The following is a 19,295-nucleotide window of genomic DNA, read 5'->3' as shown; positions in this document are numbered from 1 at the left end:
TTTATGGTGTATTTGTTTGTATATATGTACATACATGCTTATTTTTGTGTTTACCTCTATCTTTTTGGAAACATTGGCATCTATCCAAATTTTAGCCTCCAAGAGGGCTACTGGCATCTGGGGCAAGAAACACTGAGGAAAATGGCATCGGCTGATGCCTTTATACCCGAGGACCAACAGAGATGACGTCGGGTGAAGTGCGACATCAGCCGAAGCCGGACCCGGACTTTGGAATCCGGCCGACTGAAGGGCTGCCTGACGACAGGACAACCCACTTGTTATGACTGCAGATGCTATCCAGTTCGGACATCTACATTTATGGTAGGTACAAAACTGTACTTTATGTGGTACATCAACAAGCAGGGAGGAACCCACTCTTACCCACTCTGCAGGCTAGCCATGGCCCTGTGGAACACGGCCTTGTACGTGCATTTTCATCTGCAAGCTCAATTCCTGCCAGGCAAACAGAACTCTCTGGCAGACGACTTAAGCAGAAATCTCGTAGACCCACACGAGTGGCAATTAGACCCCAACAGCTTCAGCCTTCTAGCCCAAAAATGAGTGACCTCAGAGGTGGACCTTTTTGCCTCCCCCTACAATCACCAGCTCAGCAAATTCTGCACCAGGACACTTCACAGCAGGGCCTGGAAAGTGGATGCCCTATCGTTTCAGTGGGTAAACCTCTCAATCTATGCATTTCCCCCTCTTCTCATAACAATATTACTCAAGATAAGACAGGACAGACCAAGGGCAATCCTGATTGCCTCAGACTGGCCACGCCAGCACTGGTACCCACTACTGCGCAGCCTGTCATCAGTGCCATCCTGGCACCTACCCCAGATTCCAACCCTCCTCACTCAGCAGGAGGGACAGATCTTGCATCTGCAACTGCAAGCCCTGAATCTTGTAGCCTGGCTTATTCCTTGAATTCTCCCCCAGTGACCAGCCTAAGTAAGCAGGTGCTGGATGACATTCTTGAAGCCATAAGACCCAGTACAAGAAAATCCTATGCTGATAAGTGGAAAAGGTATTGTTCCTGGATTCATTCAAAAGTACAGGACACAGCACTGTCCTCCTTGCATCTAATCCTGGATTACCTAGCAGATCTACTCCACAGAGGCCTATCCTTCTCCTCCATTAAGATCCATGCCTCTCCCATCTCGGCTCATTACAACACTGAGCCACCTCTCTTCTCTCACCCTCTCATCAAACAGATGTTCTTTGTGTTTCACTGTTGCAGTCATCACACTTGGGTTATCTGCCTGCAGGTAGCCCTCAGTCGGCCCGAATACCAGAGTCTTGAGATTTCTGAGTCGGATGCTGTCGCCTCTTCATTGACATCAGGTTGTCAAGGGTATAAAACATGCAGCCGACACCATTACATCAGTCTTTCTTGCTGAGAAGGAGCCCGAAGCAGAAGCAGTTCGCAAGTGCTGATTGGCCGCTTCCTGAAATTTTCATTTTTCGAGTTTCAAACCTGAAGTCTTCTAAAGCTAAGTACCCCATTGGGGATTCTTTTTTCTTGCTCTAACCGATGTCAGAAAAAGTTAATAGTTGTCTTGCTTGTAGAAAGCAAACACCTCACAGAGATTTTCATTTGTACTGCATCACATGTTTAGGCCCAGACCACAACGTCCCTCGCTGTCAGTTTTGTGCCTTGTTTAATGCCCGAACCATTCGTTGTTGGGCTATTATTGTAGCTAAATTCTTTCACTCTCGTTCTTCGTTTTCTGAAATGGCTTCGGTAAGCCATCCGACTACCAGTATTCCAAAAAAGTACAAAGACAGAGACAGACCGCATAGGTCGAAAACTGGCGACGACACTTCCGTTAAGCTAGTCGCCAGTCCGCTGGTACTCAGTGAGGTGCCTTTGCAGCCTCTGATGCCCACTTCTACAGATTCACAGGCCTCTGCTGAGACCCATTCGGAGTCTGGTATGCTGCGAGATGCTTCTTCGACTATGGAACCTCTGGATGTCTCTACCTTGGATGGGTCTGGAGCCACTGTGCAGGCACCGGCTTCTGTGCGTGTATTCTGACCTACCGATTTTCATATTAAACTAACATCTTCATTTTTAACTAAATCTACTGAGTTTCTCAGGCCCAGAGTTCGGACTATGCCTAGAATACAGACATCCAAAGTGCATGCTCAAATTCCTATGCCACAAAACCAAATGCTTAGAATGGCTGAAGACCTTATTACTCTAATTAGGGGAAGCCAGCCTTCCCCTGCTAAAAGACAAAGAATTGAATTTCCTTCTGATTCTACAGAGGAGTCCGATGACTGTGACCATTCTGATTACCAGGACATACCCTTATCTACCTGTGAGGATTCAGATGCAGAGGAATCCATTCCCCTCTGCCCCTCCCCTCCAGAGGATTTTTCTTTTGGTGAAACCTTGCATACTTTAAGAGAGCATTTCCGCTGGGAATGCCAGGACTATCCTCAGTCCAAAAAGAAACTGGGGGAATTTTTAGATTTGCCTCAGCACAGGCCTCTAGTTATACCCCCTGTCCTGGATATTGTAGATGATGTCTTCATGGAATCCAGTCTTACTCCTGACACTTTACCACCAGCTCCTAGAAAACCTGACAGGTACTACAGAGTACCTGACTCTCACAAAGTATTCTTTAACAGTCCTACTGTGGATCCAGAGACCATTTCCCAGGGACCTAAAGGCATTAAGGCCACTACAGCCAAAAACCCTACCCCTTCAGACAGGGATTCTAGAGCTTTAGACAGATTGGGTAAGAAGATATATACCTCTGCAGCTCTTGCCATCAGGGCTTTGAATTGCCAGTTTCACATGTTGAAGTACCAGAAACATATTATTGAACTAATTAAACAAAAAATGGCGTTACTTCCAGATTGTGCAGAAAAATAAAGATTTACAAGAGTTAATGCATTCTGCAAACCAAGTTAGTAAACATACTTTGCAGTGTGGGTTTATGCCTTAGAAGCATCTTGCAGGGCTGCTGTCACTGGGTCTTTACTGAGAAGGCATGCTTGGCTGAATGAACAAGTCTTGCCAGATCATGTCAAAGCAAAATGCAAAGCAGAATGCTCTGACAGCGTTCAAATACCTTTTCCTTCCAGGACAGCTCCTGATAAAGACAGACAACACCACAGTTATGTGGTACATAAACAAGCAGGGGGGAACTCATTCTTACCCACTCTGCAGGTTAGCCATTGCCCTGTGGAGCACAGCCTTGAGCAACCAAGTGCACCTACAAGCTCATTTCCTGCCAGGTAAGCAAAATTCACTGGCAGACGACGTAAGCAGAAATCTACTGGACCCTCACTAGTGGAAACTGGAATCCAACTCATTCAAACTTCTAACCCAGAGGTGGGGAACACCGGAGGTGGACCTTTTTGCCTCCCCCCAAAACCACCAGTTGAGCAAATTTTGCACCAGGAACCCTCACAGCAGAGCCTTGAAGGTGGATGCCTTATCCTTTACATGGGAAAACCTCTCAGTTTATGCCTTTCCTCCTCTGCCCCTCCTCTCAAAAGTACTACTCAAGATAAAACAGGACAGGCCACGAGCAATCCTTATTGCACCAGACTGGCCATACACAGTCTGACAGCAGTGCCACCCTGGCACCTACATCAGACACCTTTCCTGCTGTCTCAGCAGGAACCCTAATCCTTGCAGTCTGGCTTATCCCCTGAATACATCACCAGCATCCCTCAGCAAACAGGTGCTGGACGTCATCCTTGAGGCCAGAAAGCCTAGTACTAGGAAATCCTATGCTGAAAAGTGGAAAAGATATTGTTCTTGGAGTCAGTCTCAAGGAGAAGACACAGCTGTGCCCACCTTACCTCAAATCCTTGATTACCTAGCAGAGCTGCTCCACAGAGGCCTATCCTTCTCATCCATTAAGATTCATGCCTCTGCCGTCTCAGCTCATTATAATACTGAGCCACCTCTCTTTTCTCACCCTCTCATCAACAGTTCCTGAAAGGAGCTAACAATTTAAGGCCCCCTAGGAGAGCTCCCACCCTGGCCTGGGACCTTAACTTTGTACTGGAGAAGCTCACACTTCGCCCTTTTAACATGCTGCTTCAGCAGAGTTAAAATTCCTCTCTTGGAAAACAGCCTTACTTCTAGCTATTACTTCAGCAAGAAGAGTGTCTGAGTTGCAGGCACTAACAGCGATGGAGCCCTTCATTATTTTCCATGCTGAGAGGGTTTCCCTCAGGACTAACCCATACATTATGCCCAAGGTGGTATCCAGTGTGGCTTTAAACCAATCCATCCATCTGCCAACCTTTTTCCCTAATCCTCAGAATAAAGGGGAAAGGATTCTGCACTCCTTGGATGTGCACAGACAGCTCATGTTCTATCTTGACAGGACTAAGCCTTTCAGAAAATCTGACCAGCTGCTAGTCAGCTTTGCTATAGGGGCAGAGGGCAAGGTCATTTCAAAGCAAACCATTTCCAAATGGATAGCACACTGCATCCATTTCTGCTACAGGCACTATGGAAAACCTACCCCTCAGGGGATCAGAACTCATTCCACTAGAGCTACTTCAGTCTCTACAGCATTTCTCAGGGGAGTCCCTACCAGGGACATCTGGAAGCTGCAACCTGGAGATGTCCTTCAAGGATGCATCTGCAGTCCTTACATATGGGTTGTCCTGCCTCAGGCAGCCCTTCGGTCGTCCGGATTCCAAAGTCTGGGTCCGGCGTCGGCTGATGTCGCCCCTTCCCCGACGTCAGAGTGCCTGGGGTATAAAAGTGTCAGCCGACGCCATCTTCCCCAGTCTTTCTTGCCGCGTGGTTCCCGAAACAGAAGCAGTTCGCACGTGCCGGTTGGCCAGCTCCTGTAACTTCAGCTACCGGAGACTTCAAAAAGCTAAGTACCCCGTTGGGGACTCTTTCTTGTCTCAGCCGATGTCAGATCAAATGCTTAAAGTTAATAATTGCTTGACTTGTGGAAAAAAAATACCTCATAAGGATTTCCATTCCTACTGCCTCCCCTGCCTAGGCCCAGACCACGACGTCTCGGCCTGTACTGCCTGTGCCTCCTTTAATCGACGCACTCTTAGGCGTCGGTCGGAGTTTGCAGAGGAATTTTTTGGGGCTAGTTTCTCTTATAAAATGCCGTCGGAGACTCCGACTTCTCATTTAACCAAGAAACGGAAGGACAAGGACCGACACACGCGGACCGTGGTTTCGGCTGAAACCGCTCATAGGCCTACCGCAAGTGTCTCGGTCGCGGCTGAAACCGAGTCCTTGGTACTTCCGTCCGTAGAAACCGCTCAACCAACAGCCTCGGCGGAGGCCTTTTCTGAGTCGGTTATAGAATTACCCTCGGAAACCGGTGTTCAGGAACCTACCGACACCATTCCCGTAGACAAAACTACTCCAGCACGTGGGGCAGCCAGGCCCCCTGCATCCATGTCCATAAAAGCTTTCACTAGGGCTAAAGCTGCTAAGCAACAAAAAACTCTGCCTCCCAAGTCTATTTCTCAGGGATCCACTACAGGTTCTCAGATACTAAGTTTGGCTGAGGACCTTATTTCCTTAATTAGGGGCTCTCAGCCTCATCCGGACAGGGGCTCTCAACCCCCACTAGACAAAAGGCCCAGGGTTGAGTCTGCTGAACCTCAGTCCTCTGATGGCTCTGCTCTATCAGACTACCAGGAGGAGGCCTTCACGGCCTACGAGGATTCTGATGCAGAGGAATCTATTCCCTCTGCCTCCCCTCCTGAAGAGCTGTCCTTTGGGGAGACCCTTCACTCCATGAGAGAGCATTTCCAGTGGCAGGGCCAGGAATTCTCAGATTCCAGGAAGAGATTAAGGACTTTTCTTCATTTACCTCAGCATAGACCTTTGGCTATTCCTCCTGTTTTAAGTGTCATTGATGATGTGCATTCTGAGTCTAGCACTACCCCTGACACCCTTCCTCCGGCTCCTGTTAAACCCGGTACTGCAGGGTCCCGGACTCGCATCATTTCCTTTACAAGGCCCACTCTGCTGACCCAGAAACTATTTCCCAGGGTCCTAAAGGGGTTGCAGCTGCCACAACTAAAAATCCACTCCCCTCTGAAAGGGAGTCCAGGGCTTTAGAGAGATGGGGCAAAAAAGTGTACACTTCTTCCACTCTGTCTATGAGGGCTTTAAATTGTCAATTTCATATGATACAGTACCAAGAGTATTTGTTAGATGAATTGCAGAAAAAACTGTCTTCGCCTGAACCCCTAGATCGTAAGTCACTTCAGGATCTCGTACATAATTCACAACAGGTTAGCAACCATTTCTTGCAGTGTGGTTATGATGCATTGGAAGCTTCATGTAGGTCAGCAATGACAGGTGCAGTCATACGTAGACATGCCTGGCTGAAGGAACAATCTCTGCCAGATCATGTTAAGGTTAAGCTTCTGGATGCTCCACTGGAAAAGCAAAAGTTATTTGGCTCCACTGCTCAAGAGGTCTTAAAGAAATTTGAGGAAAAGGCAAAATCTGTGCAAACAGTCAAAGATTTCCTCCAGGTACAACCACCAAGATTCAGCAGAAACTGGCCTTCTAAGAATTGGTCCTTTCCAGAAGAGAGATTTCAAAGAGGCAAGAACAGGCGTGCCAGAGGTAGAGGGAAAGCTAGAGGCTCCTACAGAGGACGTCAATGGCAGCCTCCTAACCAGAGAGGTAGTGCAGATCCAACAACTGCTGCACAAGGACAGACTCAATGACTTCACCTTGACCCCGCCAACCAGGGCTCAGTTAGAAGCACCTTTGGGCGGAAAGTTGTCTTTATTCTCAAAAAATTGGCACAGTATTACAAGGGACAAATGGACACTGCAAATAATAGACAAAGGATACAGGTTCCATTTCCATACATTACCAGAAAGAAAGGGAATGCCAAACCTGCCACCAAATCAGAGGGCAGAGGCTTTAAAAAAAATTGCCAACCTATTGCAAATGAAAGCTATAGAAAAGGTTCCTCTCGCAGAACAAGGCCAAGGATTTTATTCCAGACTATTCCTTGTCCCAAGAAAAGAAAAATAATGGAGGCCTATTCTCGATTTGTCCGCACTGAATACTTATCTCATTGTGCCAAAATTCAAAATGCTGACCCTACAGCAACTCCTTCCTATGCTGGGCAAGGGGTCTTGGCTGGTAACTCTAGACCTCAAGGAGGCATACCTGCATGTCCCTATCAGACAAAGTTGCAGAAGACACCTCAGATTTCTTGCAGGTTCAGAGCATTATCAATTCTCAGCATTGCCCTTTGGCTTATCTACTGCGCCCAGAGTATTCACGAAATGCCTGGCATCAGTAATTGCACACTGCAGACTTCAGGGGATTCAAATATACCCGTATCTGGATGACTGCCTTATACAAGCAGACAGCCAACAAACTTTGGAAAAAACATTTGAATTATGCCATCCGCCTACTGCAGGCCTTGGGATACACAGTCAACATTCACAAGTCAAGACTTGTGCCATCCCAAAGAATAACTTTTCTGGGTGCGGAACTAGATACAACCACCCAAATGGCTTTTCTCACAGAAGAAAAACAAAGACAACTACCGGATTACTTCAAAAATCTAACAAAACAACCTCAGATGACTGCAAGGAAAATCCTGCAGGCCCTGGGTTACATGGCATTGTGCATTCTTCTGATTCCACAAGCAAGGCTGCAGGGGTTGGGAGGGTGGCCTAATGGTTAAGGTGTTTGCCTTGCAAGCACAAGGTGCAGGGTTTGAGTCTCACAAGGGATAATTGGCTAGGCTTAAAATGGCTCTCAAGGGCAGTTAGCTTAGTACTAATCTATGAACCTATGAACCTATATGAGAAAACTACAATGGTACCTAAGGAGTTTATGGTCTCAGCACAATCACAGCCTTGAAGCTTTGATACCACTCATTCCATGCCTTCAAAAGGAATTCCTGTGGTGGGCCCAAGCAAGCCAATCAAACAGGGGCCTGCCTTTCAGCAAACCAGTAACCAGCCAAACCATTACCTCCGACGCTTCAGACCATGGATGGGGAGCACATATGGAGGACAGATGCATCCAAGGTCTATGGTCTCAGAAAGAATTGCGCATGCACATAAACCAAAAGGAAATGCTGGCAGTGATTCATGCCATCGAGGCCTTCAAGCTCTTTCTACATCAAGGCCACCTGCTAATAAGGACAGACAATACCACAGTTATGTGGTACATAAACAAGCAAGGAGGTACCCATTCCTACCCTCTTTGCAGATGAATCTTTGGGAACTTTCCCTAAAACTCAATATAGAGCTGCAATCCCAGTTTGTGCCAGGAAAAGACAATATACTGGCGGACAGCCTAAGCAGAAATACCATGGACCCACACGAATGGATGCTGCACCCAGACATCTTCCTTCAGATAACACAATCATGGGGGAGGCCGGACATAGATCTTTTTGCCTCCCACCACAATCATCAGCTGAAGAAATACTGTTCAAGGACATACCACCCACAAGCATGGAAAGTGGACGCCCTCTCTTTCAGTTGGAATACTCTAACAGTGTATGCATTTCCACCACTCCCACTAATGACCAAGGTCTTACTGAAAATCAAGACAGAGCAGCCAAAAGTGATTCTAATAGCCCCGGACTGGCCAAGGCAGCACTGGTACCCACTGTTACGGAGCCTGTCACACACAAAACTGTGGCCTCTACCACTATGGGCACTCCTTCTGACACAGCACAATTACAAAACTCTGCACTCCAGCCTGAAAACCTGCAGCTGACAGCCTGGAGAATATCTTGACTCCTCACCAGGAAAAGCTATCCAAGAGAGTGAAGGATATCATCATGGAAGCTCGCAGACCTTCCACGAGAAAGACATATTCAGCAAAATGGAAAAGATTCAACACTTGGAGCACCGCAAAGGGCCTAGATGCCACAGTGATCAGCATGGCACATATCCTGGAATACTTGGCAGACATGCTCCATAATGGCCTTTCTTATTCTTCCATAAAAATTCATGCTTCAGCAATTTCAGCAGAATACAATACTGATCCACCTGTCTTCTCTCATCCTCTCCTAAGGCAGTTTCTAAGAGGAATTAAAAACATCAATCCTCCAAGAAAACCACCAGTGCCTACATGGGACCTTAACTTCATGTTGGAAAAGTTTACTTTACCTCCCTTTGAACCAGCAGCATCTTCAGAGTTACAGTTCCTGTCTTGGAAGACTGCCTTCCTTCTGGCCATAACCTTAGCAAGAAGAGTATCTGAATTGCAGGCACTTATAGCAGTACAACCATTTCTTATTTTTCATCAGGACAGAGTCTCCTTTTGAACCAATCCTTCATTCATGCCAAAGGTGGTATCCAGGGTCTCATTGAACCAAGCTATTCACCTGCCTACCTTCTTTCCAAACCCACAAAACAAGGGAGAGAAACTTCTGCATACCCTGGACATTCACAGACAGTTACGCTACTACTTGGACAGAACTAAGACTTTCAGAAAAACTGACCAGCTGTTGGTAGCATATGCTGCAGGCATTCAAGGAAAAGCAATTTCCAAACAGACAATTTCAAAATGGATAGGAAATTGCATTTGATTCTGCTACTCTTATCATGGAAAAGCTGTGCCAGCTAACATCAGACCTCATTCCACCAGAGCTACAGCCACCTCCACAGCCTTCTTAAGAGGGGTGGCTACCAAGGACATTTTAGAAGCTGCTACATGGAGCTCTGTGCATACATTTTCCAAGCATTACAATTTACCCTTATATTCCAGATCCAGAGCAGGCTTTGCTATGGCAGTCCTGCAGGGCATTTTAGCTACACCATCTTTTTCTTAGAGCCTACCACCCCCCAGCTTGGCTATGGTATTCTACCCATATGTAAGGACTGCAGATGCATCCTTGAAGGACATAGTACAGTGTTGTACCTACCATAAATGTAGATGTCTGATAGGTATGCATCTGCAGTCAGGTTTACCCTCCCTCCTTCCCCTCTGTGGTACTTCTTGGGTACTTATCCCTCTTATAGCTAGCTGGGGTTATCTCTTATGGTGTATTTGTTTTATATTACTGTGCATGTTTGCAATATTTTGTATTTCTACCAAATTTAGCCTTCCTTAGAGGGCAGCTGGCATCTGGGGCAAGAAAAACTGAGGAAGATGGCGTCGGCTGACACTTTTATACCCCAGGTGCTCTGACGTCAGGGAAGGGGCGACGTCAGCCGACGCCGGACCCAGACTTTGGAATCTGGCCGACCGAAGGGCTGCCTGAGGCAAAACAACCCATATGTAAGGACTGCAGATGCATACCTATCGGACATCTACATTTGTGGTAGGTACAAAACTGTACTTTCTGTACACACCTTCACCAAGCATTACCACTTACCTGTCTTTTTCTAAATCCAGAGCTGGATTTGCTACAGGAGTCTTACAAGGCCTGCTGGCCAGCCCTAACACTTCATGACTGTTTCCACCCTTCCTCAGCTTTGGGAATCAACCCAAGTATGATGACTGCAACAGTGAAACACGAAGAACATAGTGCAGTTGTGTACACTTACCATAAATGTAGATGTTCGAGTGTATTCACTGTTGCAGTCCTGGTTTCCCTCCTTCCAGCCCCCTGGCTTTCTCTATCCTTTCTACCTATCCTCTTTATGGACATCTTTTATGGCAGGGGTATTTATTTTTTACTGAAGGTGTTCCACGCCATGTCATAGCTTCCTATTTTGGTGGCTCCTGACATCTGGGGCAAGAAAAACTCATGTAATGGCGTTGGCTGCATGTTTTATACCCCCTGATGACCTGATGTCATAGCAGAGGCGACAGCATCCAACGCAGAAATCCCAAGACTCTGGTATTTGGGCCGATTGAGGGCTACCTGCAGGCAGATAACCCAAGTGTAATGACTGCAACAAAGAATACACTCAACCATCTACATTTATGGTAAGTGTACACAACTGTACTTTCCTGAGAGGGGCAAACAACTTAAGGCCGCCAAGGAGAGCACCCACCCCTGCTTGGGACCTTACCTTACCTTTGGTACTGTAAAAGCTCATGCTACCCCCCTTTGAGCCTGCAGCATCAGCAGAGTTAAAATTCCTCTCTTGAAAAACAGCCTTGCTTCTGGCCATCACTTCGGCTAGAAGAGTGTCTGAGCTGCAAGCACTTATGGCTGTGGAACCCTTCATTATTTTCCATGCTGACAGGGTCTCCCACAGGACTAACCCTTCCTTTATACCTAAAGTGGTGTTCCAGTGTGGCTCTCAACCGATCTATCCTTTTGCCAAACTTCTTTCCTAATCCTCAAAATAAAGGGAAAAGGATCCTGCACTCCTTGGACGTGTACAAACAGCTCAGATTTTACTTTGGTAGGACTAGGCCCCTCAGGAAATCTGACCAGTTGCTTGTCAGTTTTGCACCAGGGGCAGAGGGCAAAGCCATTTCAAAACAAGCAGTTTCCAAATGGATATCACATTGCATCCATTTCTGCTACAAACACCATCGGAAACCAACCCCTCATGGGGTCAGAACGCATTCCACTAGGGCAACTTCTACCTCTACAGCATTCCTCAGGGAAGTCCCTGCCAGGGACATTCTGGAAGCTGCTACCTGGAGTTCTGTACACACCTTCACCAAGCATTACCACCTGCCTAACTTTTCCAAATCCAGGGTGGGTTTTGCAACAACAGTCCTGCAGGGCATACTAGCCAGCCCCAACTCTTCTTGACTGCCTCCACCCTTTCTTCAGCTTTGGGAATCAACCCGTGTGTGATGACTGCAACAGTGAAACACGAAGAACATAGCACAGTTCTGTACACTTACCATAAATGTAGATGTTTGAGTGTATTCACTGTTGAAGTCCTGGTTTCCCACCCTCCAGCCCCCTGGTCTCTCTCTCTCCTCTCTATGTCTATTACTCACCCCTTACAGGGCTATTGGTATTTACTTTTTACTGGTGGTGTTTTTCCCCACCATAACTTAGCTCCCTATTTGGGGGGCTCCTGACATTTGAAGCAAGAAAAACTGATAAAATGTTTTTATACCCCTGATGACCTGATTTCAGTCCTGAAGCAACAGCAACCGATGCAGAAATACTAAGTCTCTCGTATTCGGGCTGACTGAGGGCTACCTGCAGACAGATAACCCAAGTATGATGACTGCAACAGTGAATACACTCAAAGATCTACATTTATGGTAAATGTACACAACTGTACTTTCTTCCAGGGTCATGGCTACCACCACAGCCTTACCTGAAGTTATAACAACACAAATCATTCTGGAAGCAGCTATCTAGTCAGCTTTTCATACTTTTACAGAACAGTACTGCTTGGGCAGCATCTCCAAAGCCATGGCAAGTTTTGCCAGGACTTTACATCCCCTATCCTGTCTATAGTTTTGCCACCCTCTTGCCCATAAGCTCTGGGAATCTTCCCAAGACTAAGTTCTGCAGCAGTGAATTACAAAAACCTTAGTTTAGTTGTGCATGAACTTAACCATAAATGTAGATGTTTGAATAGAACCACTGTTGCAGCAACAGTTTCCTCACTTCTTATTCTCCTGTTTTCCTTTGGGTTAGGGTGGATTCCCAGTTCATACTTCTCTCCCACTCTTCATCTGTTTTTCCTCCAAGAGGTTAGCTATTCCTGTTGGTGAAAGCTTGTTGGGGGTGGGGAGCTGCCTCTGACTGTTTTCCATCTCTACAGATGGATCATCCTTAGATCAGCTGCAGGATCTTTTCCTGAAACTGCCAAGAGCAAGAAAAATCTAAAGATGGCACCAACCAACGTCTTTTTGTATCAGTGATGCCTTGATGCTAGTAGGAGAGGGGGTGATCTGCAGGACCTGGTGGAAGAAAGTGAGAGGTCTGGAATTTGTGCTAGCTGTTGGGCTTTTGCATGCAAGAATCCCAGAGGAGTACTACAACAGTCAGTATACTCAAACATCTACATTTGTGATACATTTTTACACATCTGTATGTTTTTGCAGACTATGTGGGTCATTTGTTTATTTTGAGACTAGGTTTTATGCAGTTAAGTTGCTTTGGATGTTGCCTAGTAAAGTCACCTTCCGTCCAAAATAGACATGTTTTAACCACCACTGCCTCTGCAAGGGGGAGGGTGTACCCCTTAGCATCACTGATACACTTGCTTTTATTTGAACAAAAATGAAACTTCTCTTGCAAGGTGGTTTTGAGGGGGGTCATGTTGGTGATAAGAGGGTATTAGGTCTGTTGTGTCAGGAGTAAGTTAGACAACCAACAACTTGTTTTGGAAAAAAAAGCAGTGACAGCTCAACTGTCAATTGTCCTGCTAATAGACATAACCCACTAAACACAAACGAATGCACATACTTGCCAACTTACATAAAGTCACCCCACATATCATTCAACATCTATGCAATTTAGCACACAAAAATACACACTAAACACATTTGTATGATGTGCTGCTCCCCTGAGGGCAAGCATTCACCTCCCTCCAGAATTATATAATCAACTCCAATATTGTATTTACCTTGAAGTAAGATTTTCTCGATACAAAGTCGCACATGTACTCATTTCATCTTGTACATTATTTAACTTTTCTCATCTTTCACACTGTGCAAATTTGTACTTTCCCACATTTCATACAGTGCACATCTAACATACACTGCATATACTCTTAACATGTTTTTTTAACATGCACTGCATCTCCTACCTAGTCACATGCATGAGTGCACATACAAGTACACAGACACGTACAACATACCACTTTTCAGTCACTTGTTCCAGTATACAGAACAAGCACAATATTGTACTGTTAGCCATTCACTCTACACCTGCCTAGTATCTGCCTGACATCCCGCTCCCATTCGTGCAGTTCAAACACTCACCAAAATAGACACACACACACCATTTTGGTAGACCCAGAAACTCTTTTGTATAGTAACGATCATTTACTGTAGAAGAGAGAAAAGTCAGATTCACCACAGTAATCCAGAATGTGTCCACACACTCTAGACAGATATATATATATATATATATATATATATATATATATATATATATATATATATATATATGTAATCAACTAGTATAACTATTTGACAAGAGTGTTAATTTGATATGTAAGCATTAGTGATATGACTTGTCAGTCACAAGACTTGCAATAGAAAGGTAGACATCTGATTGTGGATCTTTTTATTGCATTCTTGCTGCCCAGATACAATTAGTTGAAATCTCCCTTTTATCATAGATTGAAGGCTAGACTTTTAGGCATAGCATGACTGCTATTTGTGCCAGACTGTTGTGCATTTCAATGCGAGTTTTTCCTTTCACAACTTTTGTGTTACTGTGTTTGGAGTTGTGAGAGTGCTGGTGTGGGATTACAGGATAGCTTGCCTACTCCTGCAGAAATTATTATTTTGATTTTTGTAAAGAAATGTGCTGAGTCAGTTTTAATTAAATAGTGTTTTTGAAAATGATTATGTATTATTTATTCATAGGGGAATCGGCATCTGGACATTTCCTGTGGGAATGTTCAAGATTTTATGGTTTCTGTACCTCATTTTTTTTCTATGACATTCTTGGCACAGGACAAGATTCTGAAAACTGATGGACTGTTTAATGCTGCCAGCGTTTGTCTGCATATATACATTTTCCCCATAGTGGCTGCTGCAAGTAATGCACTAAGTTAGAGAGAGAGGTCCTTATCGTTGCTCTGTAATTCTACTCATTGATTGCCTGACAGGATTTTCACATATTCAGTTGTAGGTAACCGAAATGATGAAAAGGCTATTAAAAATCTACCATTAAACTGTTTTACTGACATTCACATATGTATTTCAACATAGTGGTCTAAGCTCTACAGTGCATTTTACCACCCAGCATTCCTTATGTATTTAGGCTATTTCTTAGTAAAAAAGTTTTGTAAACTTTATTACTAAGCCACAGCCAAATGAATTTACTATGTGTTTCAACATCACCATAAGAATAACTTGAGATGCATCTATATACTTTAATGAATACATCCTTGCACATGTGCTGTTCCACTTCTGTTAGTCTGTGAACACATAGTTAAGCTAGTCCTGCACTGATGGCACTGAGGGTAAAGTTCAGTGAAAACTTTGAGGATGTAAGAATAGAAAAAATGCTACTCTACAAAGAATGTTATTAAAAAGGACGATAATATTTGGAATGATGAGAGAAATGTTTTATAAAGCTGTGGGCACTGTATGCTATTGTGCAAAATAAAGCAATGTCAGCAAAACACGTACTTCTTACATTTGTACTTTGCCTAATGGTCAACTTCTGTTTGTTTGATCAGGTCATTATACTGCATCTTGGAGAATGTTTATCAAAGCTACTAATAAGCCATGGATGCCATCAATGGGCCAGAAAAGAAAATTCTGAGAAAATTCAAAAGGAAGATGCTGTATTCTCTGCAGATTCTTTAGCTTGTTTGGCATACTTTGTATTTGTTCAACAAACTGGGGCTGATCATTTCCCGTCTGTCTTTAGGTAAGAGTTGCGATGTTATGTCATTCACTACTGATACTGTTCAAGGAGTGTTTGGCTTCTACTTAAGTAGTATTCAAAGCTAGCCACAGACTTGACATAACACTTAAAAAGGGATATCAGAATAGATGTTTATCGTGCATACAGCTGCAGTTATAACAGATGGGTTCTCCTGCCGTCAGGCAGGTCCTCGGTCGGCCGAATTCCAAAGTCTAGGTCCGGCGTCGGTTGTCGTCACTTCTTCCCTGATGTCAGTGCGACAAGGGTATAAAAGAACCAGCCAACGCCATTTTCTTCAGTCTTTTTTGCCGCGTGGTGCCCGAAGCAGAAGCAGTAAGCAAGTGCCGGTCGGCCAGCTCCTGAGATTACAAAAAAATTTGGAACCGAAGTCTTCTTAAAAGCTAAGTACCCCGTTGGGGAAACTTTTTCTTGCCTTAGACCGATGTCAGACAAAGTTAATAATTGTATTTCTTGTGGGAAGCAAATACCGCATAAGGATTTCCATTCCCTCTGTATACCTTGTTTAGGCCCAGACCACGACGTCTCGGTCTGTTGCTTTTGTGCTACATTCCACAAACGCACTATTAGGCGTCGGGCGGAGTTCGCCCAGCATTATTTTGGGAAAGCATTTAACTATACTATGTCGTCGGATACTCCGACTCCGGTTTTGTCTAAAACGCAAAGACAAGGACCGACACTCGAGGTCCGCGGCCTCTACCGACACCACTCCAAAGCCGACTACACGTGGTCCGGTTCTCAGCGAGGCGCCTACGCAGCCCCTGATTACCGACGACACATCTTTGGCGGTGTCTCCTGTACCCGAGGTCGCAGGCTCCTCAGCCCACACCCTGACTACAGATACCGAAGCCACGCTTGGCATTGAAACACAGAATGTGGACAGGTCCACCTCCACTCAAGGTGTCTTCAGACCTTCCTCTTCTTTCTCCATCAAGGCTTTCACCAAGTCTAAAGCTACCATGCACCCTAAGAGACCAGCTACACAGGGCCCATCTTCAGGCCCCATGCCTAAGAAACAGATGCTTAAAATGGCTGAGGATTTAATTACTCTAATCAGAGGTTCTCAGCCACCTCCGGACAAAAGACCCAGAGTGGAGGAAGATTCCCCCTCCTCTGATCAGGGCTCCATTATTTCAGAGCACTGTAATTATCAGGAACAGTCTTACTCTCCTTTTGAAGACTCTGATGCAGATGAATCTATTCCTTCTGTTCCCCCCCCCCCCCCGAGGATTACTCATTTGGTGAAACTCTGCATACCTTAAGGGAACACTTCCACTGGGAAGGCCAGGATTATTCAGATTCCAAGAAAAGGCTCAGGGAATTTCTTTTGTTACCCCAGCTCAGGCCTCTGGCTATACCTCCTGTCCTGGACATCCTAGATGATGTTTACTCGGAGGCCTGCCTTAACCCGGACTCTCTCCCTCCAGCTCCAGTTAAGCCTGACAGGTACTACAGGGTTCCTGACTCACACCAATTTCTATACAAAAGCCATGCTGCTTACCTAGAAACCATCTCGCAGGGGCCCAAGGGAGTTAAGGCCTCCATTGCCAAAAACCCATTGCCTTCCGAGAGAGATTCCAGATCCTTAGAAAGGTGGGGAAAAAAGGTATATACCTCAGCTACCTTATCCATGAGGGCCTTAAACTGTCAGTTTCATATGCTAAAATACCAACAGTTTCTGTTATCTCAATTGAAAAGTAAAATGTCACAACCTGAACAACCAGACATGAAGGAGTTGCAGGATTTGATGCATAGTGCAGAACAAGTGGGTAAACATACCTTACAATGTGGTTTTGATGCTCTAGAGGCCTCATGTAGAGCTGCTGTTACAGGCTCAGTCATACGTAGGCATGCCTGGCTCAAGGAACAAGCCTTGCCTGATCATGTCAAAGCTAAATTACTAGACGCTCCTCTTCAAAAGGATGTACTATTTGGGGCAAATGCTGAGGAAGTATTACGGAAGATGGAGGAAAAGGCTAAATCAATGCAAACTGTGAAAGAATTTCTACAGGTTCAACCCCCACATTTTAGTAGAAATTGGCCTTCCAAAAACTGGTCCTTTCCTGCCACAGACAGACCCCAAAGAGGCAGATACAGGCGCCCGAGGGGCAGAGGACAAACACAAGGCTCGTACAGAGGCAGACAATGGCAAGCTCCTACACAAAGAGGTGGTGAGGACAACTCGCAAACTTTCAGAAAGCAAAACCAATGACTTTCCCCTTTGCATGCCAACCAGGTCTCAAATGGCAGCACCCTTAGGAGGAAAGCTGGCACTATTCTCAAAAAATTGGCATATTGTCACAAAGGACAAATGGATCCTGAACATTATAAACAGAGGCTACAAATTCCATTTTCATACCCTTCCAAAAATGAATGGCATGCCAAACCTGCCACACAGTCAAAGGGCAGAGGCACAAAAGCAAATTTCAGATCTTATAAACATAAAAGCTATTCAAGAGGTACCTACACACGAACAAGGTCAAGGTTTTTATTCCAGGCTATTTCTGGTGCCAAGGAAGGGCAAAGATTGGAGACCTATTTTGGATCTTTCCATCCTAAACACATTCTTACTCGTACCAAAATTCAAGATGCTCACTCTGCAGCAACTTCTTCCCATGCTGGGCAAGGAGTCTTGGCTGGTAACATTGGACCTCAAGGAGGCATACCTGCATGTCCCAATCAGACAAAATTGCAGAAGATACCTCAGATTTCTTGCAGGTTCAATACATTATGAATTCTCTGCATTGCCCTTTGGTTTATCTACTGTGCCCAGAGTATTCACGAAATGCCTGGCATCAGTAATTGCCTACTGCAGACTTCAAGGGATACAGATATACCCTTATTTGGATGACTGCCTGATCCAAGCGGACAGCAAGCACATTCTTCTGAAACATCTGGCTTATGTAATAATGTTATTAAACTCTCTACACAGTCAACAAAGAGAAATCAAGACTAATACCCTCTCGGAAGATAATTTTCCTGGGTGCCAATTTGGACACACACACCCAGATGGCCTACCTCACGCCAGAGAAGCAGGGGCAACTAATTCATTATTTCAGAACACTGGCAAATTGCACCAGGCTGACTGCAAGGAAAATCCTGCATGTTCTGGGATTCATGGCATCTTGCATCTTACTAATCCCATGTGCAAAGCTGCATATGAGAAAACTACAATGGTACCTAAAAAACATGTGGTCTCAACACAGCCACAGTTTGGAAACAATAATACCACTAATTCCATGTCTTCAAAAGGAATTTCTGTGGTGGGCTCAAGCATGCCAAACAAACACAGGTCTTCCATTCAGCAAGCCTCAAGCAAATCAAGTCATCACAACAGACGCCTCGGACTACGCCTGGGGGGCGCAAATGACAGACCGGTGCATTCAGGGCAAATGGACCCAAAAAGAAAAGCACCTTCACATCAATCAAAAAGAAATGCTAGCAGTGATAAATGCTATTACAGCCTTCAAGGACCTTCTACAACCAGGTCAGCTATTGATAAGAACAGACAACACCACAGTTATGTGGTACATAAACAAGCAGGGAGGAACACATTCTTATTCCCTATGCAGACTGGCCATGTCACTTTGGAACATGGCCATGGACTTACAAATGGAACTACAAGCACAGTACTTGCCAGGCAAGGAAAACACGCTGGCAGACAACCTAAGCAGGAATATGACAGATCCACACGAATGGAAGTTGCATCCAAAAGTTTTTACAGAAATAATCCAAGAATGGGGAAGGCCAGACATAGATCTCTTTGCCTCACACAAAAATCATCAATTGACAAAATTCTGCACAAGGATCTTCCATCCAAAGGCCTGGAGAATGGACGCTCTC

At 45.1% G+C, this 19,295-nt stretch overlaps 1 protein-coding gene across 2 annotated transcripts in view; it reads left to right on the top strand.

Annotated features, from left to right (window-relative positions):
• The window catches only part of GLMN (glomulin, FKBP associated protein), a gene marked incomplete at its 5' end in the record, with an annotated part of 1,643,959 nt that overhangs the window by 323,577 nt on the left and 1,301,087 nt on the right, over positions 1–19,295 (top strand). For both annotated transcript variants that reach the window (XM_044085667.1, XM_044085669.1), the window contains 1 exon segment: positions 15,244–15,437. In XM_044085667.1, coding sequence (XP_043941602.1) covers positions 15,244–15,437 — 194 coding nt within the window.

Source organism: Protopterus annectens, chromosome 10.part0 (assembly GCF_019279795.1).
Source record: "Protopterus annectens isolate FY-2018-M chromosome 10.part0, PAN1.0, whole genome shotgun sequence".
Lineage (NCBI taxonomy): Eukaryota > Metazoa > Chordata > Ceratodontiformes > Protopteridae > Protopterus > Protopterus annectens.
The sequence above is the reverse complement of the archived record's forward strand: the minus strand, read 5'-3'. Positions and strand labels throughout refer to the sequence as shown.